This window comes from Tiliqua scincoides, chromosome 2 (assembly GCF_035046505.1).
Source record: "Tiliqua scincoides isolate rTilSci1 chromosome 2, rTilSci1.hap2, whole genome shotgun sequence".
In the NCBI taxonomy this organism is placed as follows: domain Eukaryota; kingdom Metazoa; phylum Chordata; class Lepidosauria; order Squamata; family Scincidae; genus Tiliqua; species Tiliqua scincoides.
Window position 1 is genome coordinate 68,719,203 of NC_089822.1, and position 21,530 is coordinate 68,740,732.

The 21,530-nt window shown below is 44.2% G+C and overlaps 1 protein-coding gene across 1 annotated transcript in view; it reads left to right on the forward strand.

The window, feature by feature from the left end:
• Positions 1 to 21,530, forward strand: part of TRPM6 (transient receptor potential cation channel subfamily M member 6) — a 112,489-nt gene that overhangs the window by 7,202 nt on the left and 83,757 nt on the right. The window contains exons 3-4 of the mRNA XM_066618057.1: positions 19,599 to 19,678; positions 20,229 to 20,267. Coding sequence (XP_066474154.1) covers positions 19,599 to 19,678; positions 20,229 to 20,267 — 119 coding nt within the window. The remainder of the gene's footprint in view (positions 1 to 19,598; positions 19,679 to 20,228; positions 20,268 to 21,530) is intronic.

Genomic DNA, 21,530 nt, shown 5'->3' on the forward strand with positions numbered 1-21,530 from the left:
TTTTGTCATTGTAGCTTTTAAAACTTTCAGCTAAATCCAGTTGTGAAACCAGTTGAGAACCTTAACTTCTCCTTTTGTAAAACGTGTTTACTTTAACAAGCACTCTAGTAATCTTTTGAAATTGCTATTCAAAAAGTAATGCTAAGCAGTACTATGATTTGCCAACAACTTTTTTGAAAGGTAGAATATCATTTCATACTTGTTCTTAATGGCTATTTTAACAAAAAGCAGCACATGTTCCTTATTACTTTGACAGTTATTAGCTAAGTATTTTTCTGTAAGTGGTAGATAAATCTAAAACCATGTGTGTTCTGAAATGTTACAAAATTTAGAGAAAATTGGTAGGTACCAATTATCTTTTGGGGCTAAAGTAAAATAGTACTTAAACACATGGAGGATTGTCTTTAGGAACCTCTGAGTAAGCATGTACAGGGCAGTTGTGCACATGATCGTAACAGCAGCCATTCTTATTGGCTAATTAACTACTTATGAGTATGTAATGGCAGGAAATAAAAAATGAATGCATTATATGTTGGTTATATTTTATAAAAACAGGATTAATGCTGTACAGCAGTGGTTCTCAAACTCTCTGGGAGAGTTTGAGAGCCACTACATCTTTGTGGGGGAGGGAAGGAGGCAGTGGGGGCGGGGGGAAGGCAGCGACGCAATCCCTAGGATCACGCCACTCAGGGGGGCTGCAGGGACTGGGATGTACTCAACAGTCTCTGCAGCAGCCTTCCTGGGGTGCCGGAAGTCTTGTGCGAATGCCTGCAGGGTTCCCCTGCCGCTCTGAAGTGAAAGTAGAACTATCACACTCCACTTCTGGTTTTGCAGAGGTGGAGTGTGATTGCTCTACTTTCACTTCAAAGCGACGGGGGAGCCCTGCGAGCGCTCGCACAGGGCTCCTTGCACCCCCGGGAAGGCTGCTGCAGGGACTGGTGAGTACATCCCAGTCCCTGCAGCCCCGTTAGCAACGTGATTCTGGGCACCGCGTTGCTGCCTTCCCCCCTGCCCCCGCCCCTTATGGGGCAGAGGCCAGGGCCCTCAGGCTGGGGCGTCATGATGCCTCAGTCTGAATACCACTGCTGTATACCAGTGGTTCTCACACTTTTAGCATCGGGACTCACTTTTTAGAATGAGAATCTGTCATGATCCACCGGAAGTGATGTCATTACTAGAAGTGACATCATCAAGCAGGAACATTTTAAACAATCCTAGGCTGCAATTCTACCGACGCATACTCTGGAGTAAGCCCCATTGACTATCATTGCTAAAAGCATATACAGAGTAGCCTGTTAAAAGTAAGGATCTGTCACATTTCCCCAGATGCAGTCACATATCATGGTAGCATCAAGTTTAATATATTAAAAATAAAATATTGAAATGAACGCGGACCCACCTGAAATTTGTTTGTGATCCACCTGGTGGGTCCCGACCCACAGTTTGAGAAACACTGCTGTACAGTATCCCATGATCTATGTCTCATTGACATGCCCAAATCACACAAATCATCACTTGATGTTGCACTCATCATATGATGATGTTTGTGAACCAGATAAGTAATTTGCAGGGGATCACTTCTGCTCTAGGCACCACAGACACTTGCCTATAAGTCGATTCCACAGATAAGTTGAGGGCAGGTTTTGAGCCAACAATCATGGAATTTTCTATGACCCTTGGATAAGTCGGGGGTTAAACTTAGGGGGGTGTCTGACTATAGTTTTGTCTGACTTTACTCGAGGCCAGATCCTGAAAAATAACCCACCACTAATTGTTACCTAAGAACTGTAGTCTCTAATTTTTTAAAAGCATAGTAAAAGATCATAAGATACATTTTTATTCTTTTTAAATTCTGGTCTTCATCACCTTTTTGTAAGCACTATCAGAGTAAGTGCACTGTAACTTACTGTAAGTGCACTGTAAGTACACGTACCAGTAAAACAGTGGTTCCCAACCTGTTATTCATGTACTCCCAGGGACACTCAACAGGACCTTTAGGGGTACTTGAAAAAGAATGGAATAATGACAGAAAAAGGCAGGTCATGCTCCAGAATGCCTTACAAGACAGGAATGCCTTGCAAGGACCAGCAAGGTAGGAAGGGAGGTAGCTAGTTGGCTGTGAAAGCCCCACCAATAGCTAGTTTTTGGTCATCAATTCATGTATGAACCAGTGATTGAAAACCAGCACAGTAAAAGAGCTAAAGCATAATATGGAAAGTGATCAATCACCCAGAATTTCTCAGCACACTTCTGGTGCAAAACAGTGCAAAGGCAGAGTCTTCTGTTCTTCAAACAGAGAAAAAGAGAAAACACTGTGATAAATACATGAAGTCTGGGCTTTCATATAGAGGAGATGAGAGCTTGTATTATTAATTACAAACATTTTGCTAATAGGAAGGGTACAGTTTATGGAAATGGGCTGCCAAGGGATATGCAGGTGAAAAAGGTTGGGAACCACTACAGGAGAACCGTGAATCAAATCCACCTTTAAGGTGTCTGGTGTGTTAAGCCAGAAGCTCTACGTACAACATACAACCTATAACACATAACTGGGAGTGTGCAATTCAATTCACAGCAGAGAGCTGCAGCTGCATATACATATTTGCAACCCTTTTTACTCAAAAGTAGACCCACTGCTTTCCATGGGTGTTACTCTTAAGTAATGGTGCACTGAATTGTAGCCTGGGAAGGAGGGTCCCATCCTGGTGTTTCAAAAAATAGACCTGCTTTGCAAACATTTGCAAAGCAGGACCAGGCTGCAGCAGCAGAAAGGAGAATAAAAGGTTAACCAATTGCTTCTAAGGAGCTGTGTCTGCCTGCTGCTTGAGAAAGGAAACTTTTCAGAGTTGAAAGACTTTGCCCTCTGATTGATCCGGAGATAAGGCGAAGTGATAATTTGAGCCTGATTACTTGGCAAAAATTTCACCTACTATAGGCTAGTATCTAGGGTAACTAATGAAACATCCCTGACTAGAAACATTTTAGGTAATCTTGTAAATTTCTATGTTGGTTGTCCTTGAAAGAAGGCTGATCTGTGTTCTGCAGAAATAGCAACTGTGAAAAACAAATTACACTTGCATGTATCCTGCCTTCAACGCCAAAACTAGGCTCAGAGGGTAAGAATTTGTAGATGGGGGATGATTGATGATGATGATGATGATAATAATAACAGTATTTATATACTGCTTTTCAACAAAGTTCACAAAGCGGTTTAGGGGTTGTTCCCCCTCATCATTTTTCCCCTATCAAAAATATCTCATGAAGCTGCTTTTTCTTCCATGAGGAAGAGAAAAAGATAACATACTTTTGGGTGGGGAAGCAGCTGGGGATTTTGACCAGGAAGACAGCTTGAGAAGAAAGGGTTGAACAGCCCTCTTTATGCCTTCCTCCACTCATACGGTCTCTGAGACTTCTGGATTTGATTTTGAAGTTGAGAAAAATATACATGTGATTGCTTGTCACACTAAGTTCATGCCTTCGAAGTCAAGATATGTGCTGATCTGGGCAGAGGGAAGTGCTTTTGTGTTTTCTTCTTTGTATATACTTTATGGCTGAAATGTCATTATTAGCTAATCTTTCTGTAGTGGAGAAAATACTGAAGTTCATGACAGTGAATGTCTATTGAAATGCATTATTTCCGCTAAGGGACCATTTGGTACATTAGACCAGTGATTTTCAGTTTTTTTCATCTCATGGCACACCATCAGTTTTCAATAATTGACAAGGCACACCATGCTGTTGGTGGGGGGCTCATATCCCCCAATGGTCCTATTAATAAATGACTCTTCACCAAACTCCTGTGGCAAACCTGGGGACCATTCGCAGCACACCAGTGTGCCATGGCACAGAGGTTGAAAATTGCTGCATTAGACCTAGACTGACTGGTTGACTACACTTTATTTTTAGGGACTCTCCACAACCACCCAAAGAGAAAATAGCTTCAGAATAAAAATCACCCCAATGTAGTTCAGTGGCCACACACTGAAAAAGTTTTTGATGTAATAGCAAAACCATTTTGCCAAAGATATAGTATAGCCTCATTAGTGAGTGGTTCAAGCAGCTTCCTCATGAGAAAACTTACACCATGGCTTCCTCATGAGGAAGTTGCTTGAACCATTCACTAATGAGGCTATATTATATCTCCAAAACTAGACGTGATAGGGCAAAACGGATGCCATTTTTGGAATCAGCACCCCAAATTCATATCAAACCACCATAAAGTTTGGGAAAAACTTTTCTGACCCTCAATTTTGTAGGCCTGTGTTATTATTAGGTCTACTGGAACTAGGAATCTGAGGCTGGATAGCAAACCAGAGTGTTACAGAAAATCTCCCTCAAGAAAGAAACAGATTAATTCAAATTGGAGCACATACTCTGTTGGCACAGCTGCATTGGCACTGGAAAGTTCGATAGAATTGGGTCCTTAGGCTGGGTTCTGATGTGCGAGTTTCTGAAACACAATCAAGGGAGCCTCTTCTAATCAGAATCGATGGACAGGCAATCATGCCGAGGCTGGATACTGCTTAAATGCAAGTACTCACCTGCCAGAGGACTGTATGGGAATAGGGTTACTTCACAGAACAAGTTGTGTAGAAAAGCAGGTACAGGAAAGAGATTACATTGTGACATTTGGACAGATAAAATGCAGATGTGGCTCTACAGGTAAACTACTGAGATGGTCTTCAGTGTGTGGGGAGGAGAGATGCAAATACAAGCAGGAGGTGGTGAAACAAAGGTAGTTACATTCTACAGGGCCAATACAGATGGGATACATAGGAAGAGTTACATGATTACATTATATGGAGACAGGAGGTCTCGAAAACTGGATTATCTTTTTCCTTCCAGGGTGTGAAGGGACAGCACATTCAGAGGCGTTTACTTGGCTTAGAGTTTTCCAGCAACTTGGTCAGTGAGTGGCTCAGAAAAATGGTGGACGCAGAATGGTGTCCATTCTGTGTGTGTGGCTTCTGGGTGAAACAGTTTATCAAGGAAAGCTGGCATTCATGTATGCTGGCACACAAAGTTGGTGCTTGTGTTTGGCAGCCAAATTTATAGTACCTTTTGTCATAATATAAGGGCATGGCATAGGCAGACATTAAGGAAAAATGATGATAAAACATTCAATGCCTAACACTTCCATCCACGTCATATTTTATATTGTGCAGTGGTGGAAAGCACTGCACCCCGCTATGAAATGCTACTTCCCTTTTGCCAGCTCTACAAAGTGACTTTGAATGATGAAGAAAAGGTAGTTTGCAGGAAATCAAAGCCACAGTCTTTCTATACTTCTATATTGGATCATTGAGCTGCTGGGATTGAAAAATAGGTTGTGGGGCTAAACCCTATTGAACCCTTACATAAATATAGGTCTAGCAAAGCTCAAGGAAAAGCATGCCAAAGTGACTTACCCTTTTAAGGCTGCTTTTCCTTTTTTTCTCTCTCTTTCTGAGTGTCTGTCTTTGCCTTGAGGATGCCTAGACTAGCCAGAGAATCTCCTCCTGTCCTATTTGACAGGTTTCCAATAAAGGCTCAAAAACGTCCAGTGTGACTCACATCCATGATTTATTATTTAACTTAAGAGTTGCATATGAGAGAGATCTCCTTTGGAGAGCAGCACTAGTTTGGTGTTCATGGCAGAACAAACTGCACAGAACTAAGTGACCCCAGCCTATCCACACACCATGGTCAGTCTATTGCTTGAATCTTTTGCAAGAGAGGAGTTGTAGGTGTCCAGTGGAATCCTCAGAAGAATTCAAGCTATAAGGACTGTTGCCAATCTGTGACAGAGGAAAGTGGAACATTAACCATCTTTTAGTGTGGTTCAAGGATCAGGCAATGTGCTCCTTGAGATCTGAATAGACTTTCTTTATTCCTGCCTTCGTTGAGATTCCTGCTGGAGACTGGGCTGTGCAAACATCTTCGGCTTGCAAGCAGAACCCTGACTTGCAGAAGCCCAGACCCTGAAGGTCTTATCCAGCAGGACAAGATGAAAGTTCAGACAAAGGTAAAAAGAAGTTCACACTGTTGGGCAGATAGATGAGTTTGTGCTGGAATCTCTAGCTAGTTCCTTTGCAGCACAATCCTGTAAAACTCAGAGGTAAGCCCCATAGAGTCCAACGGGATGTACTGGCTGGAAAGTATATATAGGACTGTAACCTTGGTGCATTCCAGCAGCAGCTGATCAGCCCAGATTGAAGCTAAAGATTCTTAAAAATCTTGCTGACTCTTCCTTTCCTTGTTTGCACATTGGTACAGCAATAATGCCACAGTAATATATTGAAGCAGGAAGGAAATGAAGAAGCTGCATGGCATTCACCTGTGAATGTGGGTTGTAACGTAGGAGATAAATTGCTTTATTTCTGGTTCTGTGGCTTAAGTAGGTCAAGAGCTCATTACATGGACTTGTCCTTACCTTTTGTCCATTTCGTCTTTGCCTGTTGTCCTTGTCTGCTGTGCAAGGGGAAGATTGAGCAGAATTGCACTAACTACTTTAGAGTATTCAAGTGACTGATCAAACTGCAGTGTTCTAGGATTGCAAAATCTATGTGGGTGGAGGAAGGAGAAGCCTTTTAAAATACACTACTTGGCATAGCTAGTTTCAGCAGTGTTAATATCAATTGGGTTGCCACATTTGATCTTGGTGTTGGTTTTTAGCACCTGTGTGGTGTTACTTAGCAGGTGAAATGTTTGCAGCTACTGCATCTCCATGCTGGGGAAAAACCTCACTTGTTAACTTGCCCTGTATGAATCAGCTGTTTAAAACACAGAATCACTGCTAGTGACAGAGTTGTCAATTCTGTTTACAGATAAGGTTGCCAGATTATATGTCAGCGATCCTGCCTATCCCTTACATTTCAGAGGCAACAGGAGCAAATACAAATCCCTTGTGACTCTTTCCCAGTTTCTCCTTCTGACAAGCAGAACTCCAGATTTATCTCTACTGCCAGTGAAAGAGGAGATTAGCCAAAGAGGAACTAGTGGAGGAATGGAGCAGAAATAATGGGGCTCATCCATTGCCTCAGACCTCTTAAAGTTAGAAACAAGAAGAAACAGGATCATAGAGCTTTGTGCAGCAATCCTGTTGCAAGTGCACCTTGGCTTGAAGTAGACTGCAACAGTCCAATGTTAGGACTCCAGTTCTAAATTAGGAAGAAAGCCCTATCTTAGTGAGATTTAACGACTGGATTAAACATGTTTAGTGTCAGGCTGCAAGACTAGCTGTGCATATGTGTGCCTATCAGCTGCGTCAGTGAGATGTCATAGGGCATAAGACATGATGCTAATTGACCCTGTACCAGTGAGAAATCAGTGCTGCTGGTAGAATTCAGCTTGTAAAAACTGTTGCTGTTTCAAAATTACGTTTGAAACTTGGTAACGTTTAACCAAGCTATTTGTCTTTCCTCAGTCTGCCAGCATAAAGATTTCTACTTTCGCTTATTGTGAGGCATATGCAACAGGTTGAAGGCATTACCTTATCCTGGGATCCTGGTTATTTCTGTGCCATCCAGAACAAGAAATAGCATTACTTTTTGTAGTGGTTAGAAAAGTGGTTTTAAAATAGCCCTTGTCTTGCTCCTCCTCACACAGCTCAAGATCACAATTCTGAACTGAAACAAATTGGCCGTGATTTCCTCAAATCCAGCAAGCAGTGGATTAGTGCTCAGCAGGGATGATGTCAAGGGTCAGCTAGGTGGGTCCAGAATTTGCAGCGTCAGGAGGTGGGAAGGGGCATGGACAGCTCAACTAGATCTGCTGCTGGTACCACCACTGCCCCCCCAAGCCACTGCCCCCCCCAATACCATGCTCCTTCCCATGTGATCCTTTTTGATCAACAGGTAGTGCAGATCATGCTTGGAACTCCTAACATGTCCTGCACTTTCAGTAGAGTGGGATCAGGGTGACTCCTTCTCTACCCTCACTCTCTTCTTGTGGTGTCCCTTTGAGTTTAAAGGGCAGACTTGGAGTGAAGAGCACCCTAAGTCTGAGGTTTCTCCCACCACTCAATGTAATCCACATCATTTCCATCATGGATCAGCTGGTCCTGAGGAGTGTCATGAAGGGCTTGGTGCAAGACTTTGTTCCAAGGTCCCTTACAACCTGATGCTGGCACTGCTGTAGCCAGGTTTTGATTTCTTGCATAAAAGTCATATGTTCTGTCCCATTGGCCATCAGTGCATGGAGCTCATTGAAATTAATTGGTTCTAACAATTATTTAATTAGAGATATCTGAGTGCTGTGTTTGTCTCTGATTAAAATATCAGACTGCTTATTTACACAAGCAAGCAAGTTTAGGAGGGTATTATCTCAGGACTATTTGTCCTGAAACATCAATCTTTAGCCTTATCTCTATGTGTTGGTATAAAGTCTGTGTCAGGTGAGTTCCAGGCTACCAGACTTTCCTAGATAATTCAGTACACTATTGATTGCATACCAGAACCCAGACATAAATCCTGCTATTGTGTAACTATTGTCTGGATGAGAGGAAAGAGGTGAACCAAGTCTGACTTTGCCAGGAATTGCTGCTAATTTTTCAGTTCTGTTCAGCCTCTGCTTCACCCACTGAAAGGCATTTGAAAATATAGCTTTACCAAGTGTCAGTAAGTGTTAAATGCAGGTATCTGTTGTTGCTTAAGAAGCCACCAGCCCACATTTGTGGGGAACTGCTGATCACCAATGGTACCTCCTGCAGTTCTGTTTAACTTTTGGTCTAAAACTGACCTATTGCATTGGCATATTTGACATATGCCAAAACTGGCATATTTCACTGGCAAGCTAGTGAAATATTAAAGACAAAACCGAGGGGACTAGTACCTGTGAGACTTGGGTTCAGGATGCCACTAATAATGTTCAACAAAAATAATTGTTACCTTCTCTCTAGGCATGTTGTGAGGAAGTGAACTTGGCTAAAATAAGAAAGTAAGGGCGCAATCCTAACTAGTAGTTAGACCCCGGGAGGGTCACAAACATGCTGTAAAGCAGGGGTGCTCAATACGTCGATCGCGAGGCAAAATGAGTTGATCGCAGGCTTCTCTCCCATCCACACATCCCTGGGAGTGAGCCCCGTTGACTCCACTGGGGCTGACTCATGAGTAGACCTGGAGAGGAGCCGCTGGCAGGCTTCTCTCCCGTCTACGCATCCCTGGGAGTGAGCCCCGTTGACTCTACTGGGGCTGACTTACCTTTCCCCTGTTTTTGCACTGGTATGTATGGAGATCTGCCCCCCCCCCAACTTCCATCTGTTGGTTCTGTGTGCAAGGGGTTTTGCACTGGTCTTGCTGTGATGTCTATATAGAGATCTTCCCTCCCCCACACCTTTCCCCTGTTTTTGCATGGGTATGTATGGAGATCTCTCCCCCCCCCCCCAACTTCCATCTGTTGGTTCTGTGTGCAAGGGGTTTTGCACTGGTCTTGCTGTGATGTCTATATAGAGATCTTCCCTCCCCCACACCTTTCCCCTGTTTTTGCACTAGTCTGTATAGAGATCTGCTCCCCCCCCCCCCACTTGTATTGGAATCGAGGAAGATCTGGTGAGGAGGTAGATGTGGTGTCAGCAGTGGCCCCTTTAAGGGTAAGGCCTGGGCATCCAGCAGGGTGTGCTGCACAGCTGCAGCCACTTGAAGGCAATAGGGCCCTCAGGGATATAAGAGCACCTGAGGCAGGAAGGGCTCCACTTATTTATGTGAGCCAGCCTTTTCCTACATGAAGATCATTAAGTCCAAGTACAGTTCCACCATGACTGATGAACATTTGGAAGTGTGCTTGAGGCTGGCTGTCAGCAGCTACTGTCTGACTATGCATCCTTGGCTGATTCACTTCAGTGCAAGTCATCAAAGTTTCAGTTTCAGTTTCAGTAAGACCTTTATTGGCATAAAATACAGAGAAAGAACAGAACTGAACAGGAATGTACAAAGACAACACAACATAAGCATAAACATCAGTCACTGCCCAGAGTCCCAGGGCTCTGCCTGGCTATTACCCCAGATAAAAAGGAAGCAACATTATCCAGAGTCTCAGGATCTGGAGTGGAAAGGAGAGACTGAAGCATGGTTGAATCCTCCCAGTCCTGCATCCTAGCTAGCAATGGACCTAGAAATTTCTTGCGTGACACAACATGTAGCGGGCAGTAAAAAAAGGTATGCATTAAAGTCTCAACGCAATCCCTACCACACTTGCATTTCCTCTCTAAGTAGGGAATACCGCTGAACCTGCCTGTTAACAAGGCTGATGGAAGAGCGTTACACCTTGCCAGTGTGAAAGCTCTCCGGGCCTGTGGGCACACCAGGTGGTAAAAGAAGGAGGCCGGTTTCCCAAAACTGACTGGAATATGAAGATGGAGTGGAGAACATGTGGTTCTGGCGGCACTAAACAGCTCTTGTTGTTCAATATCCAGAATTCTTCCTTTGACAATTCTGTAAGCTGCATCACAACCAATCATACCTAACTCTTCAGTGTCCAGCCCTATTGACTTAATTTTAGTTAGAAGATCAGTGATCTCAATAGGCAGGACTGGATCCGATAATAATTGTTGCATTAGATCAGAAGAGGTGGGGTTAAATAAAATCCTAAACCAAAATTTCAGAAGTCTTAACCATACAGTAGTCCTTAGTCGAATTAACCCCACCTCGAGACACAGGACCGAGTAGGGAACGCACCTGGGTAAGCCCAAAATCTTCCGTAAAAAGGAGGCTTGGACGCGTTCTAGTGGTTGGTTAATAACCTTATACCAGACAGGAGAGCCATAAAGAACCTGGGAAAGAACCTTTCCCTTAAACGCCTCCAGAGCGGCCGGAACATAACCATTTCCGCAGGTGAAAAAGAAACGGGAAATGGCTGAGGAAGCTAGTTTGGATGCGTTCTGCACTGCCTTGCGATGAAAAGCCCAAGTGAGTCTGTAATGGAAGTTGATACCAAGGTACTTGAAATGCTTAACCTGTTCCATTTTGTTGCCTTTACAAGACCACTTAAAAGCTTTCCATCTGTTAGCAAATATCATTATCTTAGATTTAGCATAATTGATCTGCAATTTGTTGGTCAAAAAATACTCTGTGGCACGACTGAGCAGACATTTCAGGCCAATCCTAGTACGAGATATCAGTACTGCATCATCCGCATACAGAAGTAGCGGCACTTGGCTTGCGCCAAGCTTTGGACAATGGCCATCTACTTCCTTCAGGGAAGGGGCAAGGTCATTTAGAAATAGATTGAAAAGCATGGGGGCCAAGACACAGCCCTGTTTGACCCCTTTGTTAGTGATGATGGAGTGAGTTAGATTCCCCCTCCAGGAGCATCTAACCCTGTACTAGGTATTTAGATGGAGGGACCTAATCAGCAGCAGTAATCATCAAAGTAAACTCAAGTAATTACAAAAAATGTTTATAGTTAATTATGTTGTGTTGTGCAATATTGGCTCATGTGGTTATGCAAGGTACACCAACATACATTGTACACATAAATGTTAAAGGTAGGGTGATGGGATGTGATAGACGGTTTGGCACAATGAGAGGATGCGGGGACAAAGGAGCGAATAAGCAGCCCATCCTGGGGCATTCCGTGTATAAATGCTTTTATGCGAATGCCCAAAGTCTACGAGCAAAGGTGGGAGAACTGGAATGTCTGGTGACAAGGGAAAATATTGACATAGTGGGCATAACGGAAACCTGGTGGAATGCGGAGAATCAGTGGGATACCGCAATCCCGGGCTATAAACTCTACAGGAGGGACAGGCAGGGGCGTGTTGGAGGTGGGGTGGCCCTTTATGTTAAGGAAGGGATAGAATCCAGCAAAGTAGAGATTGAAGGTGGGTCCGACTCCACCGTAGAATCTCTGTGGGTTAAATTACCAGGCTTGTGCAGCAATGTAATACTGGGGGCGTGCTATCGTCCTCCAGACCAGAAATCTGATGGGGACCTTGAAATGAGGAAACAGATCAGGGAGGTGACAAGGAAGGACAGGGTTGTAATCATGGGGGACTTCAATTATCCTCATATTGACTGGGTCAATTTGTGTTCTGGTCACGATAAGGAAACCGGATTTCTTGACGTGCTAAATGACTGTGGCTTAGATCAGCTAGTCAAGGAGCCCACCAGAGGACAGGTGACTCTGGATTTAATTTTGTGCGGTACGCAGGACCTGGTTAGAGATGTAAACGTTACTGAGCCATTGGGGAACAGTGATCATGCTGCGATACGTTTTGACGTGCACGTTGGGGGAAGAATACCAGGCAAATCTCTAACAAAAACCCTTGACTTCCGACGGGCGGACTTCCCTCAAATGAGGAGGCTGGTTAGAAGGAGGTTGAAAGGGAGGGTAAAAAGAGTCCAGTCTCTCCAGAGTGCATGGAGGCTGCTTAAAACAACAGTAATAGAGGCCCAGCAGAGGTGTATACCGCAAAGAAAGAAGGGTTCCACTAAATCCAGGAGAGTGCCCGCATGGCTAACCAGCCAAGTTAGAGAGGCTGTGAAGGGCAAGGAAGCTTCCTTCCGTAAATGGAAGTCTTGCCCTGATGAAGAGAATAAAAAGGAACATAAACTGTGGCAAAAGAAATGTAAGAAGGTGATAGGGGAGGCCAAGCGAGACTATGAGGAACGCATGGCCAGCAACATTAAGGGGAATAATAAAAGCTTCTTCAAATATGTTAGAAGCAGGAAACCCGCCAGAGAAGCGGTTGGCCCTCTGGATGGTGAGGGAGGGAAAGGGGAGATAAAAGGAGACTTAGAGATGGCAGAGAAATTAAATGAGTTCTTTGCATCTGTCTTCACGGCAGAAGACCTCGGGCAGATACCGCTGCCCGAACGGCCCCTCCTAACCGAGGAGTTAAGTCAGATAGAGGTTAAAAGAGAAGATGTTTCAGACCTCATTGATAAATTAAAGATCAATAAGTCACCGGGCCCTGATGGCATACACCCAAGGGTTATTAAGGAATTGAAGAATGAAGTTGCTGATCTCTTGACTAAGGTATGCAACTTGTCCCTCAAAACGGCCACGGTACCAGAAGATTGGAGGATAGCAAATGTCACGCCTATTTTTAAAAAGGGAAAGAGGGGGGACCCGGGAAACTATAGGCCGGTCAGCCTAACATCCATACCGGGTAAGATGGTGGAATGCCTCATCAAAGATAGGATCTCAAAACACATAGATGAACAGGCCTTGCTGAGGGAGAGTCAGCATGGCTTCTGTAAGGGTAAGTCTTGCCTCACAAACCTTATAGAATTCTTTGAAAAGGTCTACAGGCATGTGGATGCGGGAGAACCCGTGGACATTATATATCTGGACTTTCAGAAGGCATTTGACACGGTCCCTCACCAAAGGCTACTGAAAAAACTCCACAGTCAGGGAATTAGAGGAGAGGTCCTCTCGTGGATTGAGAACTGGTTGGAGGCAAGGAAGCAGAGAGTGGGTGTCAATGGGCAATTTTCACAATGGAGAGAGGTGAAAAGCGGTGTGCCCCAAGGATCTGTCCTGGGACCGGTGCTTTTCAACCTCTTCATAAATGACCTGGAGACAGGGCTGAGCAGTGAAGTGGCTAAGTTTGCAGACGACACCAAACTTTTCCGAGTGGTGAAGACCAGAAGTGATTGTGAGGAGCTCCAGAAGGATCTCTCCAGACTGGCAGAATGGGCAGCAAAATGGCAGATGCGCTTCAATGTCAGTAAGTGTAAAGTCATGCACATTGGGGCAAAAAATCAAAACTTTAGATATAGGCTGATGGGTTCTGAGCTGTCTGTGACAGATCAGGAGAGAGATCTTGGGGTGGTGGTGGACAGGTCGATGAAAGTGTCGACCCAATGTGCGGCGGCAGTGAAGAAGGCCAATTCTATGCTTGGGATCATTAGGAAGGGTATTGAGAACAAAACGGCTAATATTATAATGCCGTTGTACAAATCGATGGTAAGGCCACACCTGGAGTATTGTGTCCAGTTCTGGTCGCCGCATCTCAAAAAAGACATAGTGGAAATGGAAAAGGTGCAAAAGAGAGCGACTAAGCTGATTACGGGGCTGGGGCACCTTCCTTATGAGGAAAGGCTACGGCGTTTGGGCCTCTTCAGCCTAGAAAAGAGACGCTTGAGGGGGGACATGATTGAGACATACAAAATTATGCAGGGGATGGACAGAGTAGATAGGGAGATGCTCTTTACACTCTCACATAATACCAGAACCAGGGGACATCCACTAAAATTGAGTGTTGGGCGGGTTAGGACAGACAAAAGAAAATATTTCTTTACTCAGCGCGTGGTCAGTCTGTGGAACTCCTTGCCACAGGATGTGGTGCTGGCGTCTAGCCTAGACGCCTTTAAAAGGGGATTGGACGAGTTTCTGGAGGAAAAATCCATTATGGGGTACAAGCCATGATGTGTATGCGCAACCTCCTGATTTTAGGAATGGGTTAAGTCAGAATGCCAGATGTAGGGGAGAGCACCAGGATGAGGTCTCTTGTTATCTGGTGTGCTCCCTGGGGCATTTGGTGGGCCGCTGTGAGATACAGGAAGCTGGACTAGATGGGCCTATGGCCTGATCCAGTGGGGCTGTTCTTATGTTCTTATGTTCTTATGTTATCTGTTATGATGGCGCGAACATTGTAAAAAATCTCTGGTAGATCTCCAGGCCTTGCTGGGTTTCAAAGTAGCTCTCGAGCCAAAAAAAGTGTGAGCACCCCTGCTGTAAAGCATGTTTGCGCCTCCTCGAGGGGAAGCCAGGCTGGAGCTCCGAGAAGTGCCAGTCTGCAGAGGTTAACATAAGCCTCTGTGCTGGCTTCCCCTCAGATGCTTGCGTCAGCCCCGCTGGACTGACGCAAGCGGAAAAGGTAGGTGGGGGAGGCAGGGGGGAGGAGGGAGGGAGGCGTTCCTGGGTGGGGGGAGGGCAGGCAATGGACGGCCCCAGGGTGGGTGGGTGGAGAGCGAGAGGCGGGGTTGGGATCCGGCAGTTATGCTGGATGCCAAACCCCATTCCCAGGGACAATGGAGCAGCTTTGAGTTGCTCCGCTCTCCTCAGACTTGTGACACCTCCAGAGATGGCGCAAGTCCCATTGGGACCAGCAGCCCTGCCTCTGGCTAAGCTGTATATGGCCACTATCCTGCGTTGGATACAGCGCAAGCCTCCTGGCTTGCCTGTTCCACGGCAGGATAGGACTGCACCCTAAATTAGTGTTTTTAAGTATGCTGTATTCGGGATAAATAGCAGTAACAGTGAAGATCATTTGAGAAAGGGTGGTAGGTACATAGACTTAATTGATGCTTTGTATTGTATCCATCCCTTAGTAATAAAGAGAAGCTATAGAAACAGGAATTTTGGAAGAAGCTTCCAGAACCAGGAAATTCAATTATGGCAGCCAGCCATCTATTGTCACACAGATATCCTGTTCACTTTGTTCCCTGGCAAAGGGTCTGTGATCTTGTTTTATGGCAAGCCACTATGTCTGAAGTTCACTGCACGTCAGAGCATGTTGGTCATAAAACAAGAAAGCTGGACTCTCTCCCAACCTGGATTACTTCAGGCCATATCTATATTTCGCTTTGGATCCTATGGATATGGCCTGAACTGAAGCAAGCTGTGTAGCAATCTTTGAGGATGGAATATGCAACCCACAAGTAGATGAATAAGTAGATTCCCAGCATGTCATGCTATATAGAATACCAATCTTTGCTAACATTTAAACAGCTTTCCCCAACATATTGCCACTTGGGCATTATCAAGTTCCATATGTGGATGATCAATGCCCAGGATCTCTCCCCTCACCACAAATCTAGTGCCAACTGTAACAGGTTTCAATGTTATGGAGACATCAGTTGTTGTAGCCTGGGACAGTATCCATGGTTACAGCCAACTGGGAGCAGGCCCTTAAGCCCCACCCCTAGTGTCAATACTCTCCATGGCTCCTTCCTCCTCACTCTCCTTGGGGACATCACTTGTCATAAGCAAATTTCCCAGGGGACATATCCCTGGGGAGAGACTCTCTCCATGATATGATATGATTTCTTACAGTATTGATTTCTTTATGCAAGTTTTTCCTTTCTCCATAAGATGGGAGGCATGGATTTTGCTTCATTTCATAGGTGCCCAAGGAAATTTTGGCATCATAGGTAGAAAATCCACATGGCACACTTTTCCCCAACAAATAAATAAATAAACCCAGTGCCAAAAATCTCTTGTTTTGAGACATTATTCTGCCTCATTTTAAGTGTATTCAAATGTATGAAAATTTCAACATTGCTTTTGGACTAGCATTTATTCAGATTTTTTAAACATGACTCATCTGGAACCAAGAGAACCTGGTCTGGTTGACTTGAAAGCAATCCTGTTGTCACTCCTATCTTTATCCCATGGTAAAAAAAGCTGTAGTGTAGTGGTTCTGCAATACTAATGCATGCAGTTGTACTGTAACCTAGTTTTTTTTTTTCCATTTCACCAGTTAATTTCTGAACAATGCTTATTTATGTCTGTACTTGTGCAGACTTCAATTTAGCAAAATTAATTCCAGAGCTGGATAAATACATATTATCCCTTGCTTATCAGTGTTTAATTAGTCTACTGCGTCAAAAAGCTTTGACTGCTGGTCTAGGATCAGCTTTGTGTCAATTGCTACAAGTAAGATTTAAGAATGAAAAACCCAAACAATGAGAACCAGACAGGGCAGAACAAGTAACTTGCCAAGGTATGGTGTACATGACCTGCCTGCGTGTGCACACTGGATTTTTTTTCCTGTTCTGCATGTTCTCCATCCTCATGGGCAGGAATGGGCAAACCAGGCCTGCTAGCCATTTGCAGCCCTTTGGGACCCCCAGTCCAGCCCACAGGGAGCCCTCAGGCTCCAATGAGCCTCTGGCCTGTCAGAGATCATTGGAGTCTGTGCTGGCTCGCAACTGCTGGTCGCAACCACCAGACGCGAGCTGTGGGTTTAGTTACAGCAAAGCCTTTTATACTCTCCATGAGTTTTCAGCTTTTCCCTGGGCATTATTTTACCCCCCACCCCCTTGCCTCTGAACTTATGTCTCCATGTGTTTCTGGCTTGGTCTGTCTGTTTTCATTGTGCAAGAGGTGTGAGGCATACAGTTCATAGTTCTCATGTGGTTCTACGTGCCTGTATTATAGTTCTCAAGTGTATGCTCAGTAAAATTAATTCATTCATAAAAGTTCTGTCTGAAATATATTCACTTATGTAAATTTATTGAAATTTGAAATGTAAATTAATTCTTCCTTCCCCCCCCCCCCGGTCCCCTACACAGTGTCAGAGATGATGTGGCCCTCCTGCCAAAATGTTTGCCCACCCCAGGTAAACTAACTGGCCTCTTAAACTCTTAAATCATTTGTTGTCGACTGAATGAAAAATTTTTCCCCAAGTATAATCTACTTTTAAAAAGAGAATGCAATCTGCATACAAGAGGACAAACAGTATAGGTGGCAGGTAGCTGGGGCTCCTAGGGCAAAACCCTGCACTGGGGACCTCATGGTGTCCCCACCTGCCCCTCTGATTGTGATTTGGAAACTATCCTTGCCATCCATACTGAAGATTCAAGGGTTAGCATGAAGCTTCAAGGGTTAACTTCTGAAGAGTTTTTGACTGGGCAGTGTTCATTTTGGGCAGCCTCTGGAACCACCCCAAGAGCAAACAACTAGACATGAGAAGTACTAGTAATGTGTAATATTCTAAGATTAAAAATACATACATATTTCAGCTTAAGAAAGGAGTTATGGTGCTCACAAGATCATTCTTGCACAAAAAAGGATGGAAATTGTAAGCTAACTTCTGCACCTAGAAGCCATAATTACTTTCATCAGTCTCCCATATGACACTTTTCTGCAACATAGGCTTCATGCACCCACAGTTTCGCTTGGTCTTATAGCTCAAATCCTCTTCCCTGTGCAGGCTGGGGGTACCACCGACACCAAGGTCAGGGGTGTGTAAGCCTGTAATGAGACTGTAATGAACTCCCAGTTTCAAAATCTATGCTATCGTAAAGTTAATTTTAAGCTGCAGAATGCCAGCTGGGGCAGGGCAGGTTCACATTAATCTACATGAAAACCATCAAAGCAACTATTCAAGCGTTATCAGAATTTAGAATTTTCAGACTTCCTTGTTTTTGTGAAAGAGGAAATTAACTGAATTGCATGAGCACCAGGAGGGTGGGGAAACGAGAATTCACTGCCAGAAGATACTAGTAATTTTTACATTGCACTTTAAGCCGGTGAAGGTGCTCTTCATGCATATCAGCTCAATAACCTTCCATCCACCCTTAAAGGTAGGCCATTCTTATTATGGTCGTATTTTTTGTTTAAATTACCATCTTCAAAACTTTTCCAATGATTCAGTAAGTTTACTGGACATACCATGTAGCTCATAGCTGTTATCAGTGCTAGTTATCAGTGCTGGCGGTCCTGAGGCAAAATCCTGGACTGGTGCTGTCCCTGATGGCACTAGGCCCTGTGAATTCAAGAATCAGCCTGTCCAGATGGGCCCTCCACTGTTTGTGAGCTTTTGGCCACCTTCTGACTGTTTTAGCTATACTGCTTGTGGGCTGAGTACTATAGGTACTCAGAGAGAGAGGGTGGTTATGACAACCTGAGAATGTAGCCCACAGTTTCTATCACAAACTATCAATCAAGCTGCAATAGCAGACTTTTGGAACAGATGCAGAAGAGGCAGTTTGTGACTAAAAGCTGAGGGTGAGGCTCCAATTCAGCTTAGGAAGAGCTATTGCTGCCCAGGCTTGCAGCTTTTACATTTTTAAGATCCAGGGTGATGTCATAGCTAGAATGCTGGGCACAGACCAGAAAGATCCAGGTTAAAATTTCCTTTCAGCCACAAAACATTCTGTGTGATCTAACCTACCTTGCAGGGTTGTTGTGAGGCTAAAAGGAGGAAGCCGTGTGTATGTTGCCCTGAACTTTGTGGAAGAAGGGTGAGATAACAATAGTAGCAATCCCTTGAAAAGCAAACCCAGTTGCTTCTAGTTGGGAATTGGATAACTCAGGCTAGAGTTTGCCACATCTTACTTTTAGGTATTGGACTTCTTTAGTAGGTAGAGAGTCATCTTAAATTTGCCTTCCTAAAAATGACATTCTTGACTGTTGCACAGTTTAAATTCTTTCTATAGACTTCATCCTTTTAAATGGAACAGTTGTTGATGTTAACAACCAACGTTATGATAAATGACAATAACATAAAAGACAATTAAAGACAGTAACATAAAAACAGATAGCTGATACCATTCTATACGTTGTGCCCAAGTAAAGTAATTGCTAGACTTTAATGTTACATCATTTTGAGTGTCGATTATTTCTGTCAGATCAGTTTTCTTTCCTTATCAGATTCAGTTCCTCTGTTTGGAAGTTTCTATAGTTTTTCCTATCGCCAGTCATGAGCTAATGAAAGAAATTCTACATGCCAGAGGTCAAATCAGATTGGACTAATCTTCAGTGTTCTGAGATAATGAAGGAAATTGTTGTTTAAACTGGTTTTACTCGCAATAGCAGCAGTAACTTGGTTTGATCCTTCATCAAGGTACACTATCCTGACAGCTTCTACATACAAGGTTCACTACAGAGCCTATGGAAGATTGTTGTCAACCAAAAATACCTCTTTGAGACTTAATATTTCTGTTCAGTCCCAGAAATCGTGGATTGAAGGTGTCTTCAGTAAAAGAGAGTGTGCAAAAATCATTCCGAGTTCCAAAGATCCTCACAGGTACTTACTTTGTTTTCTCTTTTGGTTGAATTACAAGCACAAGAAGATACAAATTATGTAAAGAACTTTCAATTCATACTTCTATAACATCATACTATGGGTATAAACAGACACATGAGTCTGCCACCAAGACGGCCTTGTTCTGCACCCCTTCTAACCATATCTCAGTGGGCAGTAAGACTTGAAGCAGAGACTCTAATGAGTGTACTTTGCAGGCAGGCTGATGTGGGAAAATGCACTTTCACATACCAGTTGCCAAGAAATAGAGGGCTTTACAGGTGAAAATTAGCACCTTGAATGGTGCCTGGAAATACCCGTCTTTCTTTAGGAAGAATGGCAGCTGATTCACCCTCAAAACCTGGGCAAATACATTCATGCAATATATGAGGCTTATTTTTCTGGGGCCCAAATACTCAGAACTGTATGGCAAAGCCAACTTTTTCAGATGCCTTTGATGAGCAAAGCAGAATACATTTATGATTGAAGTCACTGTATCAAGCATTTCTTGTATATACTGGTATTTTTAACAGATGTTTTTCTCTCCCAACAGATGTCCTGCAGGATGTCAAGTGTGCCAGAACTTAATTCGGTAAGATAAGAAACAGCTTGAGACTCAGGAACAGCCCAAATGGAGATTGTGCCCCATTTAACATCCCCCCCCAAATAAAAAAAACAATTAAAAAAAAACAAAAAACATGTGCACGCACTGTCTCCTCCTCCTCTTCCTTACTGAGGAAAGCAGACAGGGGTCAAAGAGGGCAGGGAGGCAAGACAGAGCCCTTACTTTCCTCTTGGGTGCTGCCTCCTTGTTATTACTTTGTGTGGTCCCAATTAAAATAAATGAGTGCTCCCACCATGCTCTGCCCATCTTAGGCTGCAATCCTAACCACACTTTCCTGAGAGTAAGCCACATTGAACAAAATAGGACTTACTTCTGAGCAGACCTGATTAGGATTGTGCCCTTACTTATTTTAAACGGGTCACATGGAGTAAAGCAAGGCGGGGACACTGAATTGGAAGTAAGGGGGCAGGCTGGGCTCCATATTGCCATGCTCCACCTCTCCTTACCTATCTGTCTACTTTCCTAAATAGCAGGTGGGCAAGGAGAGTGAGGACATTCTGAGAGCTGCAGTTTTTCCCCCCCTTCCCCTTCCAGCAGTGCAGGAAGAAGTGGAGGGTTGCAGCTGCCATGATCTTCTCCAGTGATCAGGTAGAGTAGCAGACAGCAGACTAAAGTGGTTTGGCAGGTGGTGGGTTGGAGGGGAGCTGTGTGCAGATGCAGGCAGCATACAGGGTACCCCTTGTCAGTTCATTGATCTTCCTAAACTCAGCACTTCAAGTGAATGTTTCAGTTGGCCTCATTGCTAGGCTGACCCTGTTGAAACTGTATTTTCTACAATACAGTATAAACAGCCATTGTAAACAGCTTTATGGCTGTTGCAAACACAACAATACCAGTAGCAAGGCCATGTGCACCTCTGGGTCCATGCAAAGACAGGTGTCTGGCACCCACTGGTGCAGGTAAGGCCACACAGAGGGTGGGACAGAGGCCAGGAGAAGTTTGAATGGTGAGGGAGTTGATGGTGCTGGGGTTGGGCAGAATGGGTAGAAAGTTGTTTCAGACGTAGGAAAGGGGTGGATTCAGTGGCAGCAGTGCCTGCTAAATCCTAACCCCCTTACTGGACCTTTTCCACTTTCCCAGATTAACATGGACTTGCATCAGCTGTAGAGCTGGTGCAGCTCTGAACTGACCCATTGCACTTGCTGGGGGTTACACCACCATAAGGGAACAGGCCCTTACCCTGAGGAAACCTCCAGATGCTGAAATTCCCCCGTGAGATTCAGCGGTAGC